The sequence below is a fragment of the Salvelinus alpinus genome, chromosome 17, assembly GCF_045679555.1.
Source record: "Salvelinus alpinus chromosome 17, SLU_Salpinus.1, whole genome shotgun sequence".
Classification (NCBI taxonomy): Eukaryota; Metazoa; Chordata; class Actinopteri; order Salmoniformes; family Salmonidae; genus Salvelinus; species Salvelinus alpinus.
This window is the reverse complement of record NC_092102.1, coordinates 46871057-46894578: the sequence shown is the minus strand read 5'-3', so window position 1 is coordinate 46894578 and position 23522 is coordinate 46871057. Positions and strand designations below refer to the sequence as shown.

The window sequence follows — 23522 nt, the reverse complement described above, 5'->3', positions numbered from 1 at the left end:
AATTCATTGAACACATTGGAGGAAAAGGTCACAAAACATAGCTTAAGAAACCCTGTTGCTAGACAATTGAAGGTGTCCATATCGATTCCAATGTTACTAAATAACATATTTTTGCAAGACAGAGATATGGGTTAAATGAATGAGACTAGTTTGATTTAAATGCGTGTGGCGGTGTTATTACCTGCAACAGACATGCATTCAATGGGCGCTGTGGCTTAGTTGGTTAAAGCGCCTGTCTAGTAAACAGGAGATCCTGAGTTCGAATCTCAGCAGAGCCTTTTCAAACAATTCAATGAACACATTGGTAAAAAAGGTCTTAGTGGAGGGAACTCTCCTTTTCTCAAACGATGGGTTTAGAGAATTAGGAGTGTCGAGAGGTGAGGAGGATGCAATTGAGATATTCCAATTTCACGGAAAAAGGGAACTTTTTGAATGAATTAAAATGTACCAACTGTCTAAAGTTCAACTGCTTCTTCAGTTTACTCATTTCGAGCGCTAAATGAAAAGAGTTCAGCCAGCTTGTACACGTCTCTGTCAGAGCATGAGTAGGCTCTACAATCAATCTCTGGTAGCTTGCCATGATCGTATAGTGGTTAGTACTCTGCGTTGTGGCCCCAGCAACCCCGGTCCTCAATCCGGGTCATGGCACAGCACTATCATTTCAAAAGGGTTGTATTTTGAATGAGTTGAAACTTACTTTGTGAGCTAAGAAACTCAGCAACTCTTCCATTTGACAAAGTCCCCCATCTCATGGTAGGTTAATTACTTACATTAACTGATTCATCTGCTGTTTCTTAGGTTTTTACCATTTTGAAGCTCGAGACCCAAATGAGAAATGTAGTTTCCCCGAAACGACCAAAATTATGAAGAAATAGTGTATGATTCTGAATGTTTACTCATATCTCGCGATCCACCTATCACATGTTAATAACCGCTTTGGGTCCCAAACCATAGTTTAAGAATCCATGTCAGAGGTTCTTGAGTTTATTCATGCTCGAGACCCAAATGAAAAATGTACTGTCCTCGAATGACCGAAGTTAAAAGAAAAAATAGTATGTGACTACAAATGTTTACTGATATCTCGCTGCCCACCTCACACATACTCAGGCCGACTTTGGGTCCCAAAACATAGCTTAAGAAACCCTGTTGCTAGACAATTGAAGGTGTTCATATCGATTCCAATATTATTAAATTACATCTGTTTTGTGACGTGATTTTGCAAGACAGAGATAAGGGTTAAATTAATTTTTCTGGTTTGATTTAAATAACGTGTGTCGGTGTTCTTACCTTCAACAGACATGACATCTATGGGCGCTGTGGCTTAGTTGGTTAAAGCGCCTGTCTTGTAAACAGGAGATCCTGAGTTCAAATCTCAGCAGAGCCATTTCAAGCAATTCATTGAACAAATTGGAGGAAAAGATCACAAAACATAGCTAAAGAAACCCTGTTGCTAGACAATTGAAGGTGTCCATATCGATTCCAATGATACTAAATAACATATTTTTTGTGACGTGATTTTTGCAAGACAGAGATATGGGTTAAATGAATGAGACTGGTTTGATTTAAATGCGTGTGGCGGTGTTATTACCTGCAACAGACATGCATTCAACAGGCGCTGTGGCTTAGTTGGTTAAAGCGCCTGTCTAGTAAACAGGAGATCCTGAGTTCAAATCTCAGCAGAGCCTTTTCAAGCAATTCATTGAACACATTGGTAAAAAAGGTCTTAGTGGAGGGAACTCTCCTTTTCTCAAACGATGGGTTTAGAGAATTAGGAGTGTCGAGAGGTGAGGAGGATGCAATTGAGATATTCCAATTTCACGGAAAAAGGGAACTTTTTGAATGAATTAAAATGTACCAACTGTCTAAAGTTCAACTGCTTCTTCAGTTTACTCATTTCGAGCGCTAAATGAAAAGAGTTCAGCCAGCTTGTACACGTCTCTGTCAGAGCATGAGTAGGCTCGACAATCAATCTCTGGTAGCTTGCCATGATCGTATAGTGGTTAGTACTCTGCGTTGTGGCCCCAGCAACCCCGGTCCTCAATCCGGGTCATGGCACAGCACTATCATTTCAAAAGGGTTGTATTTTGAATGAGTTGAAACTTACTTTGTGAGCTAAGAAACTCAGCAACTCTTCCATTTGACAAAGTCCCCCATCTCATGGTAGGTTAATTACTTACATTAACTGATTCATCTGCTGTTTCTTAGGTTTTTACCATTTTGAAGCTCGAGACCCAAATGAGAAATGTAGTTTCCCCGAAACGACCAAAATTATGAAGAAATAGTGTATGATTCTGAATGTTTACTCATATCTCGCGATCCACCTATCACATGTTAATAACCGCTTTGGGTCCCAAACCATAGTTTAAGAATCCATGTCAGAGGTTCTTGAGTTTATTCATGTCGAGACCCAAATGAAAAATGTACTGTCCTCGAATGACCGAAGTTAAAAGAAAAAATAGTATGTGACTACAAATGTTTACTGATATCTCGCTGCCCACCTCACACATACTCAGGCCGACTTTGGGTCCCAAAACATAGCTTAAGAAACCCTGTTGCTAGACAATTGAAGGTGTTCATATCGATTCCAATATTATTAAATTACATCTGTTTTGTGACGTGATTTTGCAAGACAGAGATAAGGGTTAAATTAATTTTTCTGGTTTGATTTAAATACGTGTGTCGGTGTTCTTACCTAAAACAGATGTGACGTCTATAGGCGCTGTGGCTTAGTTGGTTAAAGCGCCTGTCTTGTAAACAGGAGATCCTGAGTTCAAATCTCAGCAGAGCCTTTTCAAGCAATTCATTGAACACATTGGAGGAAAAGGTCACAAAACATAGCTTAAGAAACCCTGTTGCTAGACAATTGAAGGTGTCCATATCGATTCCAATGTTACTAAATAACATATTCTTGCAAGACAGAGATATGGGTTAAATGAATGAGACTAGTTTGATTTAAATGCGTGTGGCGGTGTTATTACCTGCAACAGACATGCAATCAACAGGCTCTGTGGCTTAGTTGGTTAAAGCGCCTGTCTAGTAAACAGGAGATCCTGAGTTCGAATCTCAGCAGAGCCTTTTCAAGCAATTCATTGAACACATTGGTAAAAAAGGTCTTAGTGGAGGGAACTCTCCTTTTCTCAAACGATGGGTTTAGAGAATTAGGAGTGTCGAGAGGTGAGGAGGATGCAATTGAGATATTCCAATTTCACGGAAAAAGGGAACTTTTTGAATGAATTAAAATGTACCAACTGTCTAAAGTTCAACTGCTTCTTCAGTTTACTCATTTCGAGCGCTAAATGAAAAGAGTTCAGCCAGCTTGTACACGTCTCTGTCAGAGCATGAGTAGGCTCTACAATCAATCTCTGGTAGCTTGCCATGATCGTATAGTGGTTAGTACTCTGCGTTGTGGCCCCAGCAACCCCGGTCCTCAATCCGGGTCATGGCACAGCACTATCATTTCAAAAGGGTTGTATTTTGAATGAGTTGAAACTTACTTTGTGAGCTAAGAAACTCAGCAACTCTTCCATTTGACAAAGTCCCCCATCTCATGGTAGGTTAATTACTTACATTAACTGATTCATCTGCTGTTTCTTAGGTTTTTACCATTTTGAAGCTCGAGACCCAAATGAGAAATGTAGTTTCCCCGAAACGACCAAAATTATGAAGAAATAGTGTATGATTCTGAATGTTTACTCATATCTCGCGATCCACCTATCACATGTTAATAACCGCTTTGGGTCCCAAACCATAGTTTAAGAATCCATGTCAGAGGTTCTTGAGTTTATTCATGCTCGAGACCCAAATGAAAAATGTACTGTCCTCGAATGACCGAAGTTAAAAGAAAAAATAGTATGTGACTACAAATGTTTACTGATATCTCGCTGCCCACCTCACACATACTCAGGCCGACTTTGGGTCCCAAAACATAGCTTAAGAAACCCTGTTGCTAGACAATTGAAGGTGTTCATATCGATTCCAATATTATTAAATTACATCTGTTTTGTGACGTGATTTTGCAAGACAGAGATATGGGTTAAATTAATTTTTCTGGTTTGATTTAAATAACGTGTGTCGGTGTTCTTACCTTCAACAGACATGACATCTATGGGCGCTGTGGCTTAGTTGGTTAAAGCGCCTGTCTTGTAAACAGGAGATCCTGAGTTCAAATCTCAGCAGAGCCTTTTCAAGCAATTCATTGAACACATTGGAGGAAAAGGTCACAAAACATAGCTTAAGAAACCCTGTTGCTAGACAATTGAAGGTGTCCATATCGATTCCAATGATACTAAATAACATATTTTTTGTGACGTGATTTTTGCAAGACAGAGATATGGGTTAAATGAATGAGACTAGTTTGATTTAAATGCGTGTGGCGGTGTTATTACCTGCAACAGACATGCAATCTATGGGCGCTGTGGCTTAGTTGGTTAAAGCGCCTGTCTAGTAAACAGGAGATCCTGAGTTCAAATCTCAGCAGAGCCTTTTCAAACAATTCAATGAACACATTGGTAGAAAAGGTCTTAGTGGAGGGAACTCTACTTTTCTCAAACGATGGGTTTAGAGAATTAGGAGTGTCGAGAGGAGAGAAGACGTGAGGAGGATGCAATTGAGATATTCTAATTTCACGGAAAAAGGGAACTTTTTGAATGAATTAAAATGTACCAACTGTCTAAAGTTCAACTGCTTCTTCAGTTTACTCATTTCGAGCGCTAAATGAAAAGAGTTCAGCCAGCTTGTACACGTCTCTGTCAGAGCATGAGTAGGCTCGACAATCAATCTCTGGTAGCTTGCCATGATCGTATAGTGGTTAGTACTCTGCGTTGTGGCCCCAGCAACCCCGGTCCTCAATCCGGGTCATGGCACAGCACAATCATTTCAAAAGGGTTGTATTTTGAATGAGTTGAAACTTACTTTGTGAGCTAAGAAACTCAGCAACTCTTCCATTTGACAAAGTCCCCCATCTCATGGTAGGTTAATTACTTACATTAACTGATTCATCTGCTGTTTCTTAGGTTTTTACCATTTTGAAGCTCGAGACCCAAATGAGAAATGTAGTTTCCCCGAAACGACCAAAATTATGAAGAAATAGTGTATGATTCTGAATGTTTACTCATATCTCGCGATCCACCTATCACATGTTAATAACCGCTTTGGGTCCCAAACCATAGTTTAAGAATCCATGTCAGAGGTTCTTGAGTTTATTCATGCTCGAGACCCAAATGAAAAATGTACTGTCCTCGAATGACCGAAGTTAAAAGAAAAAATAGTATGTGACTACAAATGTTTACTGATATCTCGCTGCCCACCTCACACATACTCAGGCCGACTTTGGGTCCCAAAACATAGCTTAAGAAACCCTGTTGCTAGACAATTGAAGGTGTTCATATCGATTCCAATATTATTAAATTACATCTGTTTTGTGACGTGATTTTGCAAGACAGAGATATGGGTTAAATTAATTTTTCTGGTTTGATTTAAATAACGTGTGTCGGTGTTCTTACCTTCAACAGACATGACATCTATAGGCGCTGTGGCTTAGTTGGTTAAAGCGCCTGTCTTGTAAACAGGAGATCCTGAGTTCAAATCTCAGCAGAGCCTTTTCAAGCAATTCATTGAACAAATTGGAGGAAAAGGTCACAAAACATAGCTTAAGAAACGCTGTTGCTAGACAATTGAAGGTGTCCATATCGATTCCAATGATACTAAATAACATATTTTTTGTGACGTGATTTTTGCAAGACAGAGATATGGGTTAAATGAATGAGACTAGTTTGATTTAAATGCGTGTGGCGGTGTTATTACCTGCAACAGACATGCAATCTATGGGCGCTGTGGCTTAGTTGGTTAAAGCGCCTGTCTAGTAAACAGGAGATCCTGAGTTCGAATCTCAGCAGAGCCTTTTCAAACAATTCAATGAACACATTGGTAAAAAAGGTCTTAGTGGAGGGAACTCTCCTTTTCTCAAACGATGGGTTTAGAGAATTAGGAGTGTCGAGAGGTGAGGAGGATGCAATTGAGATATTCTAATTTCACAGAAAAAGGGAACTTTTTGAATGAATTAAAATGTACCAACTGTCTAAAGTTCAACTGCTTCTTCAGTTTACTCATTTCGAGCGCTAAATGAAAAGAGTTCAGCCAGCTTGTACACGTCTCTGTCAGAGCATGAGTAGGCTCGACAATCAATCTCTGGTAGCTTGCCATGATCGTATAGTGGTTAGTACTCTGCGTTGTGGCCCCAGCAACCCCGGTCCTCAATCCGGGTCATGGCACAGCACTATCATTTCAAAAGGGTTGTATTTTGAATGAGTTGAAACTTACTTTGTGAGCTAAGAAACTCAGCAACTCTTCCATTTGACAAAGTCCCCCATCTCATGGTAGGTTAATTACTTACATTAACTGATTCATCTGCTGTTTCTTAGGTTTTTACCATTTTGAAGCTCGAGACCCAAATGAGAAATGTAGTTTCCCCGAAACGACCAAAATTATGAAGAAATAGTGTATGATTCTGAATGTTTACTCATATCTCGCGATCCACCTATCACATGTTAATAACCGCTTTGGGTCCCAAACCATAGTTTAAGAATCCATGTCAGAGGTTCTTGAGTTTATTCAGCTCGAGACCCAAATGAAAAATGTACTGTCCTCGAATGACCGAAGTTAAAAGAAAAAATAGTATGTGACTACAAATGTTTACTGATATCTCGCTGCCCACCTCACACATACTCAGGCCGACTTTGGGTCCCAAAACATAGCTTAAGAAACCCTGTTGCTAGACAATTGAAGGTGTTCATATCGATTCCAATATTATTAAATTACATCTGTTTTGTGACGTGATTTTGCAAGACAGAGATATGGGTTAAATTAATTTTTCTGGTTTGATTTAAATACGTGTGTCGGTGTTCTTACCTAAAACAGATGTGACATCTATAGGCGCTGTGGCTTAGTTGGTTAAAGCGCCTGTCTTGTAAACAGGAGATCCTGAGTTCAAATCTCAGCAGAGCCTTTTCAAGCAATTCATTGAACAAATTGGAGGAAAAGGTCACAAAACATAGCTTAAGAAACGCTGTTGCTAGACAATTGAAGGTGTCCATATCGATTCCAATGTTACTAAATAACATATTTTTTGTGACGTGATTTTTGCAAGACAGAGATATGGGTTAAATGAATGAGACTAGTTTGATTTAAATGCGTGTGGCGGTGTTATTACCTGCAACAGACATGCAACTATTGGGCGCTGTGGCTTAGTTGGTTAAAGCGCCTGTCTAGTAAACAGGAGATCCTGAGTTCGAATCTCAGCAGAGCCTTTTCAAACAATTCAATGAACACATTGGTAGAAAAGGTCTTAGTGGAGGGAACTCTCCTTTTCTCAAACGATGGGTTTAGAGAATTAGGAGTGTCGAGAGGTGAGGAGGATGCAATTGAGATATTCCAATTTCACGGAAAAAGGGAACTTTTTGAATGAATTAAAATGTACCAACTGTCTAAAGTTCAACTGCTTCTTCAGTTTACTCATTTCGAGCGCTAAATGAAAAGAGTTCAGCCAGCTTGTACACGTCTCTGTCAGAGCATGAGTAGGCTCTACAATCAATCTCTGGTAGCTTGCCATGATCGTATAGTGGTTAGTGCTCTGCGTTGTGGCCCCAGCAACCCCGGTCCTCAATCCGGGTCATGGCACAGCACTATCATTTCAAAAGGGTTGTATTTTGAATGAGTTGAAACTTACTTTGTGAGCTAAGAAACTCAGCAACTCTTCCATTTGACAAAGTCCCCCATCTCATGGTAGGTTAATTACTTACATTAACTGATTCATCTGCTGTTTCTTAGGTTTTTACCATTTTGAAGCTCGAGACCCAAATGAGAAATGTAGTTTCCCCGAAACGACCAAAATTATGAAGAAATAGTGTATGATTCTGAATGTTTACTCATATCTCGCGATCCACCTATCACATGTTAATAACCGCTTTGGGTCCCAAACCATAGTTTAAGAATCCATGTCAGAGGTTCTTGAGTTTATTCAGCTCGAGACCCAAATGAAAAATGTACTGTCCTCGAATGACCGAAGTTAAAAGAAAAAATAGTATGTGACTACAAATGTTTACTGATATCTCGCTGCCCACCTCACACATACTCAGGCCGACTTTGGGTCCCAAAACATAGCTTAAGAAACCCTGTTGCTAGACAATTGAAGGTGTTCATATCGATTCCAATATTATTAAATTACATCTGTTTTGTGACGTGATTTTGCAAGACAGAGATATGGGTTAAATTAATTTTTCTGGTTTGATTTAAATACGTGTGTCGGTGTTCTTACCTAAAACAGATGTGACATCTATAGGCGCTGTGGCTTAGTTGGTTAAAGCGCCTGTCTTGTAAACAGGAGATCCTGAGTTCAAATCTCAGCAGAGCCTTTTCAAGCAATTCATTGAACACATTGAAGGAAAAGGTCACAAAACATAGCTTAAGAAACCCTGTTACTAGACAATTGAAGGTGTCCATATCGATTCCAATGATACTAAATAACATATTTTTTGTGACGTGATTTTTGCAAGACAGAGATATGGGTTAAATGAATGAGACTAGTTTGATTTAAATGCGTGTGGCGGTGTTATTACCTGCAACAGACATGAAACTATTGGGCGCTGTGGCTTAGTTGGTTAAAGCGCCTGTCTTGTAAACAGGAGATCCTGAGTTCAAATCTCAGCAGAGCCTTTTCAAACAATTCATTGAACACATTGGTGGAAAAGGTCTTAGTGGAGGGAACTCTACTTTTCTCAACCGATGGGTTTAGAGAATTAGGAGTGTCGAGAGGAGAGAAGATGTGAGGATTTCCAGAAGCTCTTTTCGGTATTAAGAGACAGTAGCAGCAACATTATGTACAAAAAAAAGTTACAAAAAATGGAGAGAAAAAAAGAACAAAATAACACGGTTGATTAAGAACCCGTGAAACGACAGCCATCCTCTCCGACGTCATCTTAAAGAATATTTTTCTATATTATAATATATTAATACATACCTGTGAATATTGCAGCCTGTGTGCTAAAGAATATTGTTCTATATTAACTCAATTATATTTTTATTCTTTCAGATTTTTAAAAGCAGCAACTTTGTTTGGAGAGGTGAGTTTCAGCACCATAAACACCTCATATTCTGATGAGAATCTATTACATTCATACTCATCATTGCAGGGCAGGATATTATATTCTGATGAGCATCTATTACATTAATACTCATCATTACAGGGCAGGATGTTATATTCTGATGTAGAATCTATTACATTCATACTCATCACAGGGCAGGATATTATATTCTGATGTAGAATCTATTACATTCATACTCATCATTATAGGGCAGGTTATTATATTCTGATGTAGAATCTATTACATTCATACTCATCATTATAGGGCAGGTTATCATATTCTGATGTAGAATCTATAACATTCATACTCATCATTATAGGGCAGGTTATCATATTCTGATGTAGCATCTATTACATTCATACTCATCATTACAGGTCAGGTTATCATATTCTGATGTAGCATCTATAACATTAATACTCATCATTTTAGGGCAGGTTATTGTAGTATCTGTGATCTACATCTGTTTATATTAGTTACTATGCTGTTACTAAGCAGTAATGTATTACGGCAGTGTTACGTTACTACACCTAATGGGAAATGCAGTAATGTGCCGGGGGCTGTAGAGCACGAGAGGTTTTGACTAAACGAGACTAACTGTGCTCCCGTCTTCTGCCTGGTCATTTCTCCACAACACAAATATTACAGTGGGGACGAGGTGATTAAGCTTCTTAAACAGACATTGCTTGAAGGGAAGAATGTTGCGTGAGTAATGAAACTCAAAATAATTATGTAAATCGTCAGTTATCTTTTATTTATTTTTTCCCAATAGAAAAGGTTAAGCACTTCTAGCAGGTACAGTGTTCAGGAGCTGCCAAGTAGCAAGCCTATTGGAGTCCAGAATAGCGACACTGCTCTCTGGTGGTTAAATAAAAAAACTGTCATTGAACCCATTGAAATTAGGCGATCTCAGTGGAGAAAGATTGTAAAAAAAATATATATATATTTAAAAAAGGAAGAAGAAACGTAACATTAGTACAAAAGAGTGCAGTGAATTAAGTAATTTCAGAAACTTCTGAAATGAAGAAAGTGAAGAATTAGATAAAAATTCAGAAAGTTAAGGAATAAGGAAACTGAACAATTAACTGTGAAAATGGCAAACATTGGTCGAGTACCAGTTTGAGGCTACAAAAGAGGATTTTGATTCATATTTAGAGCGTTTTGAGCGTTGGCTGACTGCAAATGAAATCAAAGATGAAAAGAAAGCAGTCGTATTTCTCAGTGTTTTGGGTCCAACTGAGTATGGATTGCTGAAAGGTCTCATTGAACCAATAAAAGCAGTGGAGTTGACCTATGCAGAACTGACTGAAACTCATTCAAGGTATTTCAAGCCTAAGCCAATTCTCATTGCAGAACGTTTCAGATTTTACCAACGTCACCAGAGTCAAGGGGAAACCGTGGCTGACTAAATCCTTGCACGATTTACATTTAAGTCATTTAGCTGACGCTCTTATCCAGAGCGACTTACAAATTGGAAAGTTCATACATATTCATCCTGGTCCCCCCGTGGGGAATGAACCCACAACCCTGGCGTTGCAAGCGCCAAGCTCTACCAACTGAGCCACACATTTCTTGATGATGCTCTTCAAGACAAGTTTGTATGTGGTCTCACAAGTGAAGCATATCACAGAAGGCTTCTGTCAGAGAAGGACCTTACCTTTAATTAATTCACTTCTTTCTTATACCATTTTAAAGGTAATCTTGTTGTTAATCCCACCAAAGTGTCCGATTTCAAATAGGCTTTTCAGCGAAAGCAACACAAACGATTATGTTAGGTCACCGCAAAATCATAGACAAACACAGTCATTTTTCCAGCCAAAGACAGGAGTCACAAAAAGCAGAAATAGAGATAAAATTAATCACTAACCTTTGATGATCTTCATCAGATGACACTCATAGGACTTCATGTAACACAATACATATATGTTTTGTTCGATAAAGTTAATATTTATATCCAAAAACCTCAGTTTACATTGGCGCCATGTTCAGAAATGCCTCCAAAATATCCGGAGAAATTGCAGAGCCACGTCAAATAACATAAATACTCATCATAAACTTTGATGAAAGATACATGTTTTACATAGAATTAAAGATACACTTGGTCTTAATGCAACCGCTGTGTCAGATTTCAAAAAGCTTTACGGCAAAACACAATATTCAATCATCTGAAAACAGCGTTCAGCCACAAAAGCAAGCCATACAGTTACCCGCCAAATTGTGCAGTCAACAAAACTCTTAAAAAGCATTATAAATCTTCACTTACCTTTGCTGATATTCCTCGGAATGCACTCCCAGGACTCCCACTTCCACAAGAAATGTTTGTTTTGATCGGTAATGTCCATCATTTATGTCCAAATAGCTATTTTTGTTAGCGTGTTTGGTAAACAAATCCAACGTCAGGAAGCGCGTTCACTAAAAGTTGACGAAATGTCCAAAAGTTCCATAACAGTCAGTAGAAACATGCCAAACGATGTATTGAATCAATCTTTAGAATGTTATTAACATAAATCTTGAATAACGTTCCAACCGGAGAATGACATTGACTTCAGATGAGCGATGGAACAGAGCTCCCTCTCATGTGAACGTGCATGGTCAGAGCATGGTCAGGTCATGGCAGACCTGACTAATTCCCCTCTCATTCGTCCCCCCCTTCACAGTAGAGGCATCAGACAAGATTCTACAGACTGTTGACATCTAGTGGAAGCTGTAGGAAGTGCAAACTCATCCATATCTCGCTGTGAATTCAATAGGATCTTGGTTGAAAATCGACCAGCCTCAGAATTCCCACTTCCTGTTTGGATTTTTTCTCAGGTTTTTGCCTGCCATATGAGTTCTGTTATACTCACATACATCATTAAAACAGTTTTAGAAACTTCAGAGTGTTTTCTATCCAATATGAATAATAATATGCATATATTAGCAACTGGGACTGAGGAGCAGGCAGTTTACTATGGGCACCTCTGTGCACCTTTCATCCAAGCTACTCAATACTGCCCCTGCAGCCCTAAGAAGTTTAAGAAAGCCTGTGATATCGTACTTGGACTTGAGCTTGCCTATAGGGATACTATTGAGCTATCAGGACATGCAGAACGTCAGAAAGGTGTTCACAAGATCAGTGATGCACGTGGTGAAAAAGGCTCACAAAAGTCACACTTTTCTCAGTCCCGTCCTCAAGGTCACACAAGAACAAAGCAGCCCACATCTCAAAGGTCTAAGCCAAGTTGCTACAGATGTGGGGGAGATAATCATCAGTACAGTGAATGTCGATTCCAAAATGAAAAGTGACACAATTGTGGAAAGGTTGTACATATACAGAGTGTGTAAAGCTCCAAAACGCACGGAAAGAGCGCACAAAGTGTCAGACGCAGCACAAGAAGAGGAAGGTACAACTGAAACAGTATCGGAACTCTTCACAGTGAAACACTTCGATAGAAAGGGATTTTCGTAGTATATTAGGATTGCATTTTCATTAACCCTAACCTTTTTCCCAACCTTAACCAGTCTCCTAACCATGGTTTAGCTGTGTTTTGAATAGATTACACAATCTGGATTTGAGCTAACGCTCGATCGTCTCGTTCTCGACAGCGTGCACCCGTGCTGAAATCTACACCCACCATGACGTATAGAAATTTATTGAAGTGTCCTAAAACTACACAACCCTGCGGAAAACCACAGTCAACTGGCTGCCACAGGGATCGCTAGTGCTCTGCCATGCCTTATTCACCTGGCGGTGCTCAGCCAATGAATGCCCCTCCCACAGGAAACTCCCAGCCATGGCAAGGAGTTGATTCAAACCCAGTCCAAAGGGCTCCCCCTGCACTTCAGGAAACCGCCTTAGCTGGATGCGCCACCCGAGAACCCCTGCTTTTAACTTTTAATTGTATGTTGTATTGTCCCTGCCTGCAAAAAAAGTTTCACCTTGGGATAGTAAAGATGGGCTTGAACTTGATTCTAGGCTATGAAACATACTGTATATTTGAAATATATATTTTGAAAAAAGACTGAAATCCTTAATTCTTTGTGTGTTTTATTATTTTGTATTAGTGCGTGTGAATGACCTGTAATTTTAGGTCATGGCATTATAAAGCAGATTACCTGAGTAAAAAAACAAAGAAAAATGTAACGTTGAAATAAGTGCCTATTATAGCGCACATAGTGGAACAAAAGTAGAAATGATCAATACGACAGCAACAGATATAACTCCCTGTCTGTTTGACAGGAGAAAAGACAGAACACGAGAACTTTGGATTGGAGGCAACTCTAAACACTAATTACACAAGTAAACACTCCCATGTGCTCTCTCTGTCATCCACAGGCTTTCATCCCTCTCTTCACACATAAAGAACAAGCGCACCATCCCTTGTTGCCAATCAAGTCGGGGCTGTCGGAGATGCTGAAGAAAAGGCAGAGAGTGTTACGTTGAGTTAATGAGGCTTGAGTAGGAAAACACCGGCGTGTTTTCAAGTCGAACGAAGATGATTCGGTGGTGACAGTCTATGCGTGCAGAAAAAGCTTCCTAGCTGTTTCTGTCTGGTTGAATATCCACCACACAGAGACACATTATGGAAAGAGAAGAATAGAGAAGAATAGAGAAACACATAACATAGGCTAGAGCATAATAAATGTTTCCTCATTGCACACATGTACGACGTATACACAACAGATTTCCATAAAAAGTAAAAGAGTAGGCATCTTCATTTAAAATCTTAGTGCAAGTAACAGTAGCTAAAAGTATGAATAATAATAATACACATCACAATAACATCTCCTCTTTCAACATTCTCACAACCATCTCTACCACAAAACAGAGCAGAAATATAAATGTCCATTATTTTCTTCCAAACCAACATATTCTTCCCTTTTCTCGAAATCTGATACTTTATCCTTGAACAAACCTAAAGGCAAAATACTGTACACACCAAAACTCCCACAATGCATCTACATTTCACCACAGTCACAGAACACATTCAGTACTAACATCCTTAATTTTGGTCTTCATGGTTTCCATCTTTCTTCACATGTTCCCATTGTTCTAGACAGATGTTCAATCTTTCTATGGGTAGATACTGTAACCTAGGTGACCCAGGTGTAGGATTCAGTCCTGTGCAGTAGGAGTTATGGGTGAGGGGTCAGTTGACCCAGGCATAGGGGTAGAAGCCGTTCTTCTCCCACAGTTGGCAGCGCTCAGCAGAGTAATCATGGACCACAGAGAGGGTATGGTTCAGGAGAGCAGTGGCTGCTGGGTACTCTGGCCACTGCTCCGGCATCTTACCTGCAATAGAGGAGGAGACAGGGATGGAAAGAACAGAAGAAGAGATGAGGGATGGAGAGAACAGAAAGAGAGATGAGGGATAGAGAGAACAGAAGAGAGGAGAGGGATAGAGAGATGAGGAAAGTTATGTGGTAAATGTCTAATTCCAATGGTCTGAGCTGAATGAACACTGAGTTCAACCAATCTAGGAGAGGTGTTTGTGTTCCAGCCCCTGCCCCTCTCTCACCCTCCTTAGCGAAGTGGACGAGGTGCTCTGTGAGGAGCTTCTGGAAGGCAGTGTCCTGGGCGGAGAGCGTTCCCCCCAACAGCTTCTCTAGACCCCCGAAGAAGGCGAAAGAGTCCAGGCCGTGGAAAGAGAACCGGCTGGGGAACGACCACAGACCCTCCGAGGAGATGACGGCACGAGATGGAGTGTGTGTCACCACGTACCGATACACAGGACTGTGGAGGGCCGCTGGGAACACACACACACACACACAAAACAAACACACAAAACAAACACACGCACACACACAAGCAGTTCAAAACTCACTACTGTTCACTAACAGATGAGTGATTACATCAGTGAAGGGTGGACAGGAGGCATTTCCAAAGCATTCTAATAGGTGCCTTCTCTGAACTACTACCTCTCTATAGAGACCATTCTAATTGGTGCCTTCTCTGAACAACTACCTGTCTCTCTTTAATGCCCATTCTAATCGCTGTCTTCTCTGAACAACTACCTGTCTCTCTAAAGAGACCATTCAACAACAAAAAATGCTGTCCATTATCATAGAGTGAATGCTAACCCATTGGCTCACGTGAATCTCCTGGCTGTCAGCGTAGCCTACCTGCAGCCCTCTTGGCCAGGTCGTTGTTTGGGCAGGTGACCCTCATGTCCGACACCATTGTGGTGTAGGCCCTCTCTGGGCAGCGGTCAGGAGTGGGGCACAGGGCCGAGCTTGGGTACAGATCCAACGCCTCCTTAGGAAGACCCTCGCTGAAGGGGCTCAGTTTATCTGTGTGGGACACAGGCGAGAGGCTTTGGGAAAAGGGCAATATGGGTAGCAGGAATAGACTGTAAAAGGCGGCAGGGTTGAAAATATGAGAGACGGGTTTTGGAGAAAAGAGTTGATGCTGGATTTCGTGGGTTTCAGTGGCCACAAGTGATGAGAGAGAAAAGGCCCAGTTTAGCAGGAGCTACTTTCCCACAGCCATAAACTTCCTCAACAGCTCAATGGACTATGATGTAATCACTGTTTTATGTTCGGTGTTAATTTTCTGTCTGTCTATCTGTTAATGTCAGGGTTTAATTTTTTGGGGATCTCTTACAGGTCTGTGATGTTTGATAATGTGGAGATGAATTTCCTCCTTGGAGAACAATACAATCGAATCTAAATAAGGCATTTTACAGATTGATCGATATTGACCCCGAGGTTACCGTATTCTTATTCTCACCTGTCACAAACCACCCGTAGTCTCCCCATGTCCACATGGAGATATTCTCATACGGTGGGCTAAAGTGCACACACACAAACGCGCACACACACGCGCACACACGTTTACAAAATTAATTGTGTATTTCTAGGACAGCTTCTGTAGCTAATAATGTTTTGCAGACCACGCATAATACTTACAAAAAGTCAGTCTCCTGCTCAGTGGTCCCTATGAGGAATGGAACATCGTTGAAGACTCCTCCTTTCTCCCACATCTCAAAGGGAGGGGCTGGGAGGACATGCCCGTCCACCACTGCTACGGGACCCACGAAGCTGTCCTTAGTGGGCAGGTCCATCAGATCATCTGCCCCCCACGACGGGTACTCCTTCCATGGGATGGCCTAGAGCGGAGTGGAGAGAGACAAAGAGAGAGAGACCCTCATGAAGCCCATTTCTCCCTAAGGCAGATTTTACAGTTTACGTTGTCGTACTGTCTGTACCCGTAGTATCAGTGTGGTGGAGAGCTTCCGGAGGCAGGCCAGGTCATTGCAGCCAGTCTTGTTCAGGAATAGCAGGTTGTCTGCCTCTGCCTTCTCCAGTGATGCGTTATACTTATAGGAGCCGCTCATATCCACCGCCGCATGAAACAGACCCTTTGCCAGCGGAGACATCATCAGAGTCCACACCGACGTCCCACCTGTGTGTGTGTGTGTGTGTGTGTGTGTGTGTGTGGAATGGTGATGGGAAGAGAGTAGACAATGAGGGGAAATTCTAAAGCAGTTAAGGAAGCTGTGTTCATTCCTTCAGCCAACTATACTGCAACAAGCACATGCTAACATAAAGTAGCATATTTTGTTTTCATCCTTTTAAATGTTCGGTAAAAATTGTTGTATTATAACAAAAAGAAAAAGGTGCACACTAATTAAATGTTAAATCATAATTCATTGACAGTACACTCATGTAGCCCATAGAGGCTTATAATAGCTGGTATTTATTACCTGAGCTTTGACCAAATATGGTGACTTTACTGGGGTCTCCTCCAAACACCTTGATGTTCCTCTGGACCCACTGCAGAGCAGCTATCTGGTCCATGAAGCCATAGTTTCCTGGGTGGGGGGAAACCAATTAGAGATTAAAATCACGTCGAAATACCGCTTTGATGTGGCCTCGTTTTCCTATGTCCTAGTTCCTATTTTCAGAAGCTCCATCTAGCCTAGTGTACCTAAAGGTTCCTGGTGTCAATACCCTGAACCCTTTCAGATCAGAAGGGAAATAGGAGGTATTCAGATATAGAACCTTTCTGTTCTCGCCGATGACTGTGCGTGAATGTGAGTGTTGAAAACAATGGCTTTATGCGATTTTATGGGTCGTTCCATATCAAACTGTGTGTGTGTGTGTGTGTGTGTGTGTGTGTGTGTGTGTGTGTAAAGCATAAATGGTGTAGTGACCATGAGAAAGAAAAATATTAACTTTTTATCAAGCAGCGGAGATAAGACAAATACAGTGCATTGGGAAAGTATTCAGACGCCTTCACTTTTTCCCCATTTAATTATGTTATAGCCTTATTCTAAAATGGATTAAATCCATTTTCCCCCTCTTCAATCTACAGACAATACCCCATAATGACAAAGCGAAAACAGGTTTTTAGAAATTGTTGCACATTTATTATAAATAAAAACAGAAATACCATATTTTCATAAGTATTCAGACCTTTAGCTATGAGAGTCGAAATTTAGCTCAGGTGCATCCTGTTTCCATTAATCATCCCTGAGATGTTTCTACAAATTAATTGGAGTCCACCTGTGGTAAATTCAATTGATTGGACATGATTTGGAAAGGCACACAACTGTCTATATAAGCTCCCACAGTCGACAGTGCATGTCAGAGCGAAAAACAAGCCATGAGGTCGAAGGAATTGTCCGTAGAGCTCCGAGACAGGATTGTGTCGAAGCACAGATATGGGGAAGGGTACAAAAAAATGAACACAGCGGCCTCTATCATTCTTAAATGGAAGAAGTTTGGAACCATCAAGGCTCTTCCTAGCGCTGGCCGTCGGCCAAACTGAGCAATCGGGGGAGAAGGGCCTTGGTCAGGGAGGTAACCAAGAACCCAATGGTCACTCTAACAGAGCTTCTCTGTGGAGATGAGATGGGAGAACCATCCAGAAAGACATCCATCTCTGCAGCACCAATCAGGCCGTTATGGTAGAGTGGCCAGACAGAAGCCACTCCTCAGTAAAAGGCACATGACAGCTCATTTGGAGTTTGCCAAAAATGACTCTCACACCATAAGAAACAAGATTCTCTGGTCTGATGAAACCAAGATTGAACTCTTTGGCCTGAATGCCTAGCGTCATGTCTGGAGGAAACCAGACACCGTTCATCACCTGGTCAATATCATCCCTACAGTGAAGCATTGTGGTCGCAGCATCATGCTGTGTGGATGTTTTTCAGTGTCAGGATCGAGGGAAAGATGAACGGAGAAAAGTACAGAGAGATCCTCGATGAAAACGTGCTCCAGAGCGCTAAGGACCTCAGACTGGGGTGAAGGTTCACCTTCCAACATGAAAACGACCCTAAGCACACAGCCAAGACAATGCAGGAGTGGCTTTGGATCTGAATGTCTCTGAATGTCCTTGAGTGGCCCAGCCAGAGTCCGATTGAACATCTCTGGAGAAACCTGAAAATAGCTGTGCAGCGACGCTCCCCATCCAACCTGACAGAGCTTGAGAGGATCTGCAGAGAAGAATGGGAGGAACTTCCCAAATACAGGTGTGCCAAGCTTGTAACGTCATACCCAAGAAGACTCGAGTCTGTAATTGCTTCAAAAAAGTACTGAGTAAAGGGTCTGAATCCTTATGTAAATGTGATATTTCACAGAAATGTAAAAAAAAGATTTTTTTCCCTTTGTCATTATGGGGTATTGTGTGTAGATTGATGGAAAATAAAACTATTTAATCCATTTTAGAAGGCCGTAACATAACAAAATGTAGAAAAAGTCCAGGGGTCTGAATACTTCGAACTCATTAAATAGATATACACTATTATAAACAACGTCACTGAGAGAACAAACATAAACATCATGAATATTTCATCACTCTGTTGGTGTTAGAAATAGCTTGTTTAAAAAGATTAAAACCTTCCTATTATCATATCTTAAATACAACATGATCTATGTTGTGTGAAACGGCTTGAGACATCAAGACCTCGTTTGGCAAAACTGTAAAAACGTTGATGTGCCAACTGCTAGAGACTGACCAGAGGTATTGGTAGGGGAGCCCTCCCTCAGTAGCTCCAGGGCCAGGAACCCAAATGCGTTGAGCCTGTAGTTAAAGCTGACATAGACCATCCCTGTCTGGGCTGCTAGCTCCTCTGTGGGCGAGTAGCCCTCCTCTCCTCCACTAAGCATGTGAAGGTAGCCCCCATGGATCCAGACCATGACGGGTAGGGCAGCGTCGGGGCTCAGGGTGGGGGTCCACACGTTCAGGAAGAGGCAGCTCTCCTGGCCAATCACCTTCCCCGTGTCTGAGAGCGGCTGCACCTGGAGACACTTGCTGCGGAAGCGGGTGGCATCCCCCACCCCGTTTCCACACCGGGGTTTGGCTGGCGGGGCCCAGCGACGTTCCCCAATGGGGGGAGCAGCGTAGGGGAGGCCCTTGAACGAGTAGGCCCCATTCCTCTGCAATGATAAAGACGACCAATAGAATTTCATTAACTATGAGTGTTCACATGGAGGTAATTCCGTATAAGCCCACATGGTCAAGGCACATGTCACTGAAACATTCCACTCCTCAATCCTTTACCATCTTCTATTACAGGGTTCCCCAACTGATGGGGATCTTGTTTATTCTAATTTTATTGTTGGACATAAAAGACTGTAAAAAAAATACAAGCAAATCAGCTCCAATTGATTTTAATTTTGGAAATCTGTTTCAAAGTATTCCCATGCATAATATAGATATACACTCAGTGGACAGTTTATTAGGTACACCCATCTCGGGTCAGACGCCCCTTTTCATCCAGAACAGACTGAATTATTCGGGGCATGGGTTATACAAGGTGTCGGAAATGTTCGTTGCTCAATTGGTATCAAGGGACCAGGAAAACATTCCCCACATCAGTACACCACCGCCACCAGCCTGTACCGTTGACACCAGGCAGGATGGAGCCATGGACTCATGCTGCTTACACCAAATCCTGACTCTGCCATCATTATGACGCAACAGGAATCCGGGATTCGTTGGACCAGGCGATGTTTTTCCATTCCTCAATTGTCCAGTGTCTCCCCACTGGAGACGCTTCTTCTTGTTTTTAGCTGGTAGGAGTGGAACACAGTGTGGCTGTCTTCTACAATAGCCCAACCGTGACAGGACCTGACGAGTTGTGCGTTCCGAGATGCCGTTCTGCTCCGTTATTTGCCTGTTTGTGGCCCGCTTGTTATCTTGCATGATCTTGCCATTCTCCTCTGACCTCTCATCAACGTGCTGTTTTCGCCCACAGGACTGCCGCTGAATGTTTTTGTGTTTGTCGCACTATTCTCGGTAAAGCCTAGACACTCTCGTGGGTGAAAAGCCCGGGAGAGCGGCCGTTTCTGAAATACTGGAACCGGCGCGCCTGGCACCGACGATCATATCACGCTCAAAGTTCCTTAAGTCACTCGTTTTGCCCATTCTAACGGTCAATCGGACCACTGAGTGTACTGTATATGTTGCATAGGATTGAAGCTAGACATCTGTGGCCTTGCTTGCTGCAGCTGGATCAGATGACCCTGTGCGTTCTGAGTTGCTGTTCTGCACACTATTTTTGTATGGCGCCGTTATTTGCCTGTTTGTGGCCCGCCTCGACTTCTCTCATCAACAAGATGTTTTCGCACACGGGACTGCCGCTGACTAGATGATTTTTTGTTTGTCGCGCCATTCTCTGCGTTACCCTAGACACTGTGATGCGTGACAAGCCCAGGAGGCTGGGCCATTTTCTGAAATATTGCATCCTTCACTCGTTTGACCCATTCTAACGCTCAACCGAACAGTAACTGAATGCCTCGATGCCTGTCTGCCTGCTTCATATAGTAAGCCACGGCCACGAGACTCACTGTCTGTAGGAGCTAACCATTTCCGTGAACGGGGTGGTGTAACTAATAAACTGGCCACTGAGTGTATGTGATCGTATACAAATGTAAGCAAGGTTTGAAATAATCATGTTTTAGTCAAATATGATATCCGTTTGGGCTTCTTGCAGTCAATTTGCAGTTTACAAATGATTTGTAATTATGTTCCAGCCCCGTGACCATCCACTGAATAAATAAAATAAACAGCCCGTGACTGAATCTAATTGATGATCTACTGTTCTATTAGGTCTCGATGCTCTTTACCTTGTAGGCATATGGGGGAGAAACCATACAGTACAATTGGTTAAAAATGTTCAATATGGCTGAACATAGTTTTTTTTTTTTTTTGTAAAGCTGAACATTGTTGTTTTTATAAATAAAGTTTGATTTGATCGTTGTCTATTTCTACTCTTTCCACCAACAATGTGCAAACATCAACCCACCTGTCTACCCTGGAACTCTCCACAGTCAGTAGTGACCTGGGCTGAGCCAGGGGGCAGAGTCTGGGCCACGTAGGCCAGGTACCCAGCCAAGGTGAGCAGGGATAGCACCCCCATGCAGACGAGGAAGATGCAGCGTCTGGACAGGACCAGGAATGGGCTGACGTAGTGTCTGCGGCGCACATACTGCACTTCCTCCTCTCCTTCCTCTTGTACCAGATAACGGTACTCTGTTCCTTCAGGGACCTCAAACACGTCCTCATTCATATTGGCTCTATGAGGGAAGCACACAGGGGAGATCAGTGCAGAGCAGGGACTTGCACAGTAGATTAGGCCAATAAGGCAGTTTTAGGACAACATGCAAGATTAGGGTCAATTCCAATTCAGTTTTATTTAACGTTTATCCAGGTTAGTCTCATTGAGATACAATCTATTTTTCAAGAAAGACCTCTCTTCATGGCACAAATAATGGAGTAACAAATAAAGTGGCGAATTTGCCGTTCATTTGAATTACACACCATCCCAAACGAACCCCTAGCCCCCATAAACTAATATGGCCTACCAAAACACTCTTGTTCATGACCTCTTGTCATCTGAGAGTATCCAAGTTACACAATAATAACGCTATCACTAGTGTACTTGAAAAGTAGCAGACGGTTTATAATGTGTTTGTAAAGGGTTAATAGGTAGCAGAGTAAATTGATGATAAATAATCTATAACTGTATGGCTAATTGATATGTCAAAGCCAATGTAAATTAGATGAAGAATAGTATTTAGAAAAATCAAGTGTAAGGCTCATCCACAATAGTTAAGACTTCAGGTGACGCATATGAGAGCGAATTTCCTTATTGCATTGTTAGAGGATCGAGCGCGCAGTTAATAGCAGAAATGCTGGTTTCCCACGTCCTGTGAAACAATGTTGCAATCGTTCATGGGCGCACCATATTCTCAAAGAAGGAAAATCTAAAATCACCTCATTACAAAATTGCGTTATTTATTTAAAGATGATAGGAGTTTCATGCATGGCAATGATGATAAACAATATTATTACTCCCACTAAGGCAGGATATCGAACTGCTTTTAAAAGGCACATTTGACTTGTCTCAGGAATGCCTACCGTTAAACTCCATGAAACAATGTAAACAAACTTCATATACATTAACTTCTATTGTAGTCTAGAAAAACACTACAGGTCTAAAATACCGTTTATAGAAATGTTGCCATAACCTATGCAATGATCACTTACAATATTCAATCCAGTTGTTAAAAAACAACTTTTGACGCAGCTACTGTGTGTGTGTGATCCCTCAAGTAAAAATGGCTGCTGGGTAACGACTTGTTTTTTTCTGCATATTTAAAGGGGCAGTATACATTATAAGGGGACGTCTATAGCACATTTATGACTTCATAAATGGAACGCATTCAGAGGTTAAAAAAAGTGCACAATTGTCATACTTGAGTAAAAGTAAAGATACCCTTAATAGAAAACGCCTAAAGTAAAGTACAAATAAAGTAAAGTACAGATAACCCGCCAAAATACTTAAATAGTACTTTTACTTTACATTTAACCTTTATATAACTAAGAAAGTCAGTTAAGAACAAATTCTTATTTACAATGACCGCCAAACCTGTGCCAATTGTGCACTGGCCTATGGGAGTCCCAATCATTGCTGGTTGTATTACAGCCAGGATTTGAACCAGAGCGTCTATAGTGACAACTCAAGCACTGAGATGCAGTGCCTTAGACCGCTGCGCCACTCAGGAACCCAAACTTACTACAGTACTTTACACCACTGAACACATTCCTTATCATTTCTCAATCTGTGTGAAAGGCGCGAAGAATCATCTTTAGACTAAATGTTCTGATTTCCCCCCAAAATATTACCAAATAGTTCGCCCCTCATTGAACTTGCTACTGTCTGTCTGCTATGAATTTCTGTCACTTATACTCCAAGTCTTAGTCACATATCAATCCATTTCAATCATTAATCAATATTCTCCCTAACATAGACACCTCCTACAGCAGGGCTCTCCAACCCTGTTCCTGGAACACTACCGTCCGGTAGGTCTTTTACTCCAAAACTAATCCGGCGCACCTGACTCTAATAATTAGCTGGTTGATGAGCTGAATCAGGTTAGTTACAACTGGGGTTG

The 23522-nt window shown here is 41.4% G+C and overlaps 1 protein-coding gene and 13 non-coding genes across 14 annotated transcripts; 13 read left to right on the top strand and 1 right to left on the bottom strand.

Moving 5' to 3' along the window:
- Positions 1-204: 204 nt before the first annotated feature.
- Positions 205-278, top strand: trnat-agu (transfer RNA threonine (anticodon AGU)). The gene has a single exon. It is a non-coding gene; the product is annotated as a tRNA-Thr (tRNA).
- Positions 279-1310: 1032 nt separating this feature from the next.
- trnat-ugu (transfer RNA threonine (anticodon UGU)) lies at positions 1311-1384 on the top strand. The gene has a single exon. It is a non-coding gene; the product is annotated as a tRNA-Thr (tRNA).
- Positions 1385-1611: 227 nt separating this feature from the next.
- Positions 1612-1685, top strand: trnat-agu (transfer RNA threonine (anticodon AGU)). Its single transcript has one exon. It is a non-coding gene; the product is annotated as a tRNA-Thr (tRNA).
- A 1030-nt stretch (positions 1686-2715) lies between these two features.
- Positions 2716-2789, top strand: trnat-ugu (transfer RNA threonine (anticodon UGU)). The gene has a single exon. It is a non-coding gene; the product is annotated as a tRNA-Thr (tRNA).
- A 212-nt stretch (positions 2790-3001) lies between these two features.
- trnat-agu (transfer RNA threonine (anticodon AGU)) lies at positions 3002-3075 on the top strand. Its single transcript has one exon. It is a non-coding gene; the product is annotated as a tRNA-Thr (tRNA).
- Positions 3076-4107: 1032 nt separating this feature from the next.
- Positions 4108-4181, top strand: trnat-ugu (transfer RNA threonine (anticodon UGU)). The gene has a single exon. It is a non-coding gene; the product is annotated as a tRNA-Thr (tRNA).
- Positions 4182-4408: 227 nt separating this feature from the next.
- trnat-agu (transfer RNA threonine (anticodon AGU)) lies at positions 4409-4482 on the top strand. Its single transcript has one exon. It is a non-coding gene; the product is annotated as a tRNA-Thr (tRNA).
- Positions 4483-5524: 1042 nt separating this feature from the next.
- trnat-ugu (transfer RNA threonine (anticodon UGU)) lies at positions 5525-5598 on the top strand. The gene has a single exon. It is a non-coding gene; the product is annotated as a tRNA-Thr (tRNA).
- Positions 5599-5825: 227 nt separating this feature from the next.
- On the top strand, positions 5826-5899 carry trnat-agu (transfer RNA threonine (anticodon AGU)). Its single transcript has one exon. It is a non-coding gene; the product is annotated as a tRNA-Thr (tRNA).
- A 1030-nt stretch (positions 5900-6929) lies between these two features.
- On the top strand, positions 6930-7003 carry trnat-ugu (transfer RNA threonine (anticodon UGU)). Its single transcript has one exon. It is a non-coding gene; the product is annotated as a tRNA-Thr (tRNA).
- Positions 7004-7230: 227 nt separating this feature from the next.
- Positions 7231-7304, top strand: trnat-agu (transfer RNA threonine (anticodon AGU)). Its single transcript has one exon. It is a non-coding gene; the product is annotated as a tRNA-Thr (tRNA).
- Positions 7305-8334: 1030 nt separating this feature from the next.
- On the top strand, positions 8335-8408 carry trnat-ugu (transfer RNA threonine (anticodon UGU)). Its single transcript has one exon. It is a non-coding gene; the product is annotated as a tRNA-Thr (tRNA).
- A 227-nt stretch (positions 8409-8635) lies between these two features.
- On the top strand, positions 8636-8709 carry trnat-ugu (transfer RNA threonine (anticodon UGU)). The gene has a single exon. It is a non-coding gene; the product is annotated as a tRNA-Thr (tRNA).
- A 4435-nt stretch (positions 8710-13144) lies between these two features.
- On the bottom strand, positions 13145-22704 carry LOC139543059 (para-nitrobenzyl esterase). Its single transcript, XM_071349186.1, has 10 exons — positions 22615-22704; positions 21371-21641; positions 19079-19499; positions 16820-16927; positions 16322-16518; positions 16023-16222; positions 15844-15902; positions 15237-15404; positions 14633-14860; positions 13145-14406 (listed from the first exon to the last, which is right to left on the bottom strand). Exons 2-10 carry the CDS (start codon positions 21632-21634, stop codon positions 14264-14266), a joined length of 1788 nt encoding a protein of 595 aa, XP_071205287.1. The 5' UTR covers positions 21635-21641; positions 22615-22704; the 3' UTR covers positions 13145-14263.
- Positions 22705-23522: the final 818 nt, after the last annotated feature.

What these genes read in the sequence shown, in the direction of transcription:
- LOC139543059 (XM_071349186.1), bottom strand. Translation starts at nt 21,634, where the DNA reads ATGAATGAGGACGTGTTTGAGGTCCCTGAAGGAACAGAGTACCGTTAT. An exon ending in GAGCAGGAGACTGACTTTTT is followed by an intron (nt 15,903 to 16,022) that starts GTAAGTATTATG and finishes TGTGCACTTTAG; the next exon opens with CCCACCGTATGAGAATATCT. An exon ending in CGTCCACTTCGCTAAGGAGG is followed by an intron (nt 14,407 to 14,632) that starts GTGAGAGAGGGG and finishes CCTCTATTGCAG; the next exon opens with GTAAGATGCCGGAGCAGTGG.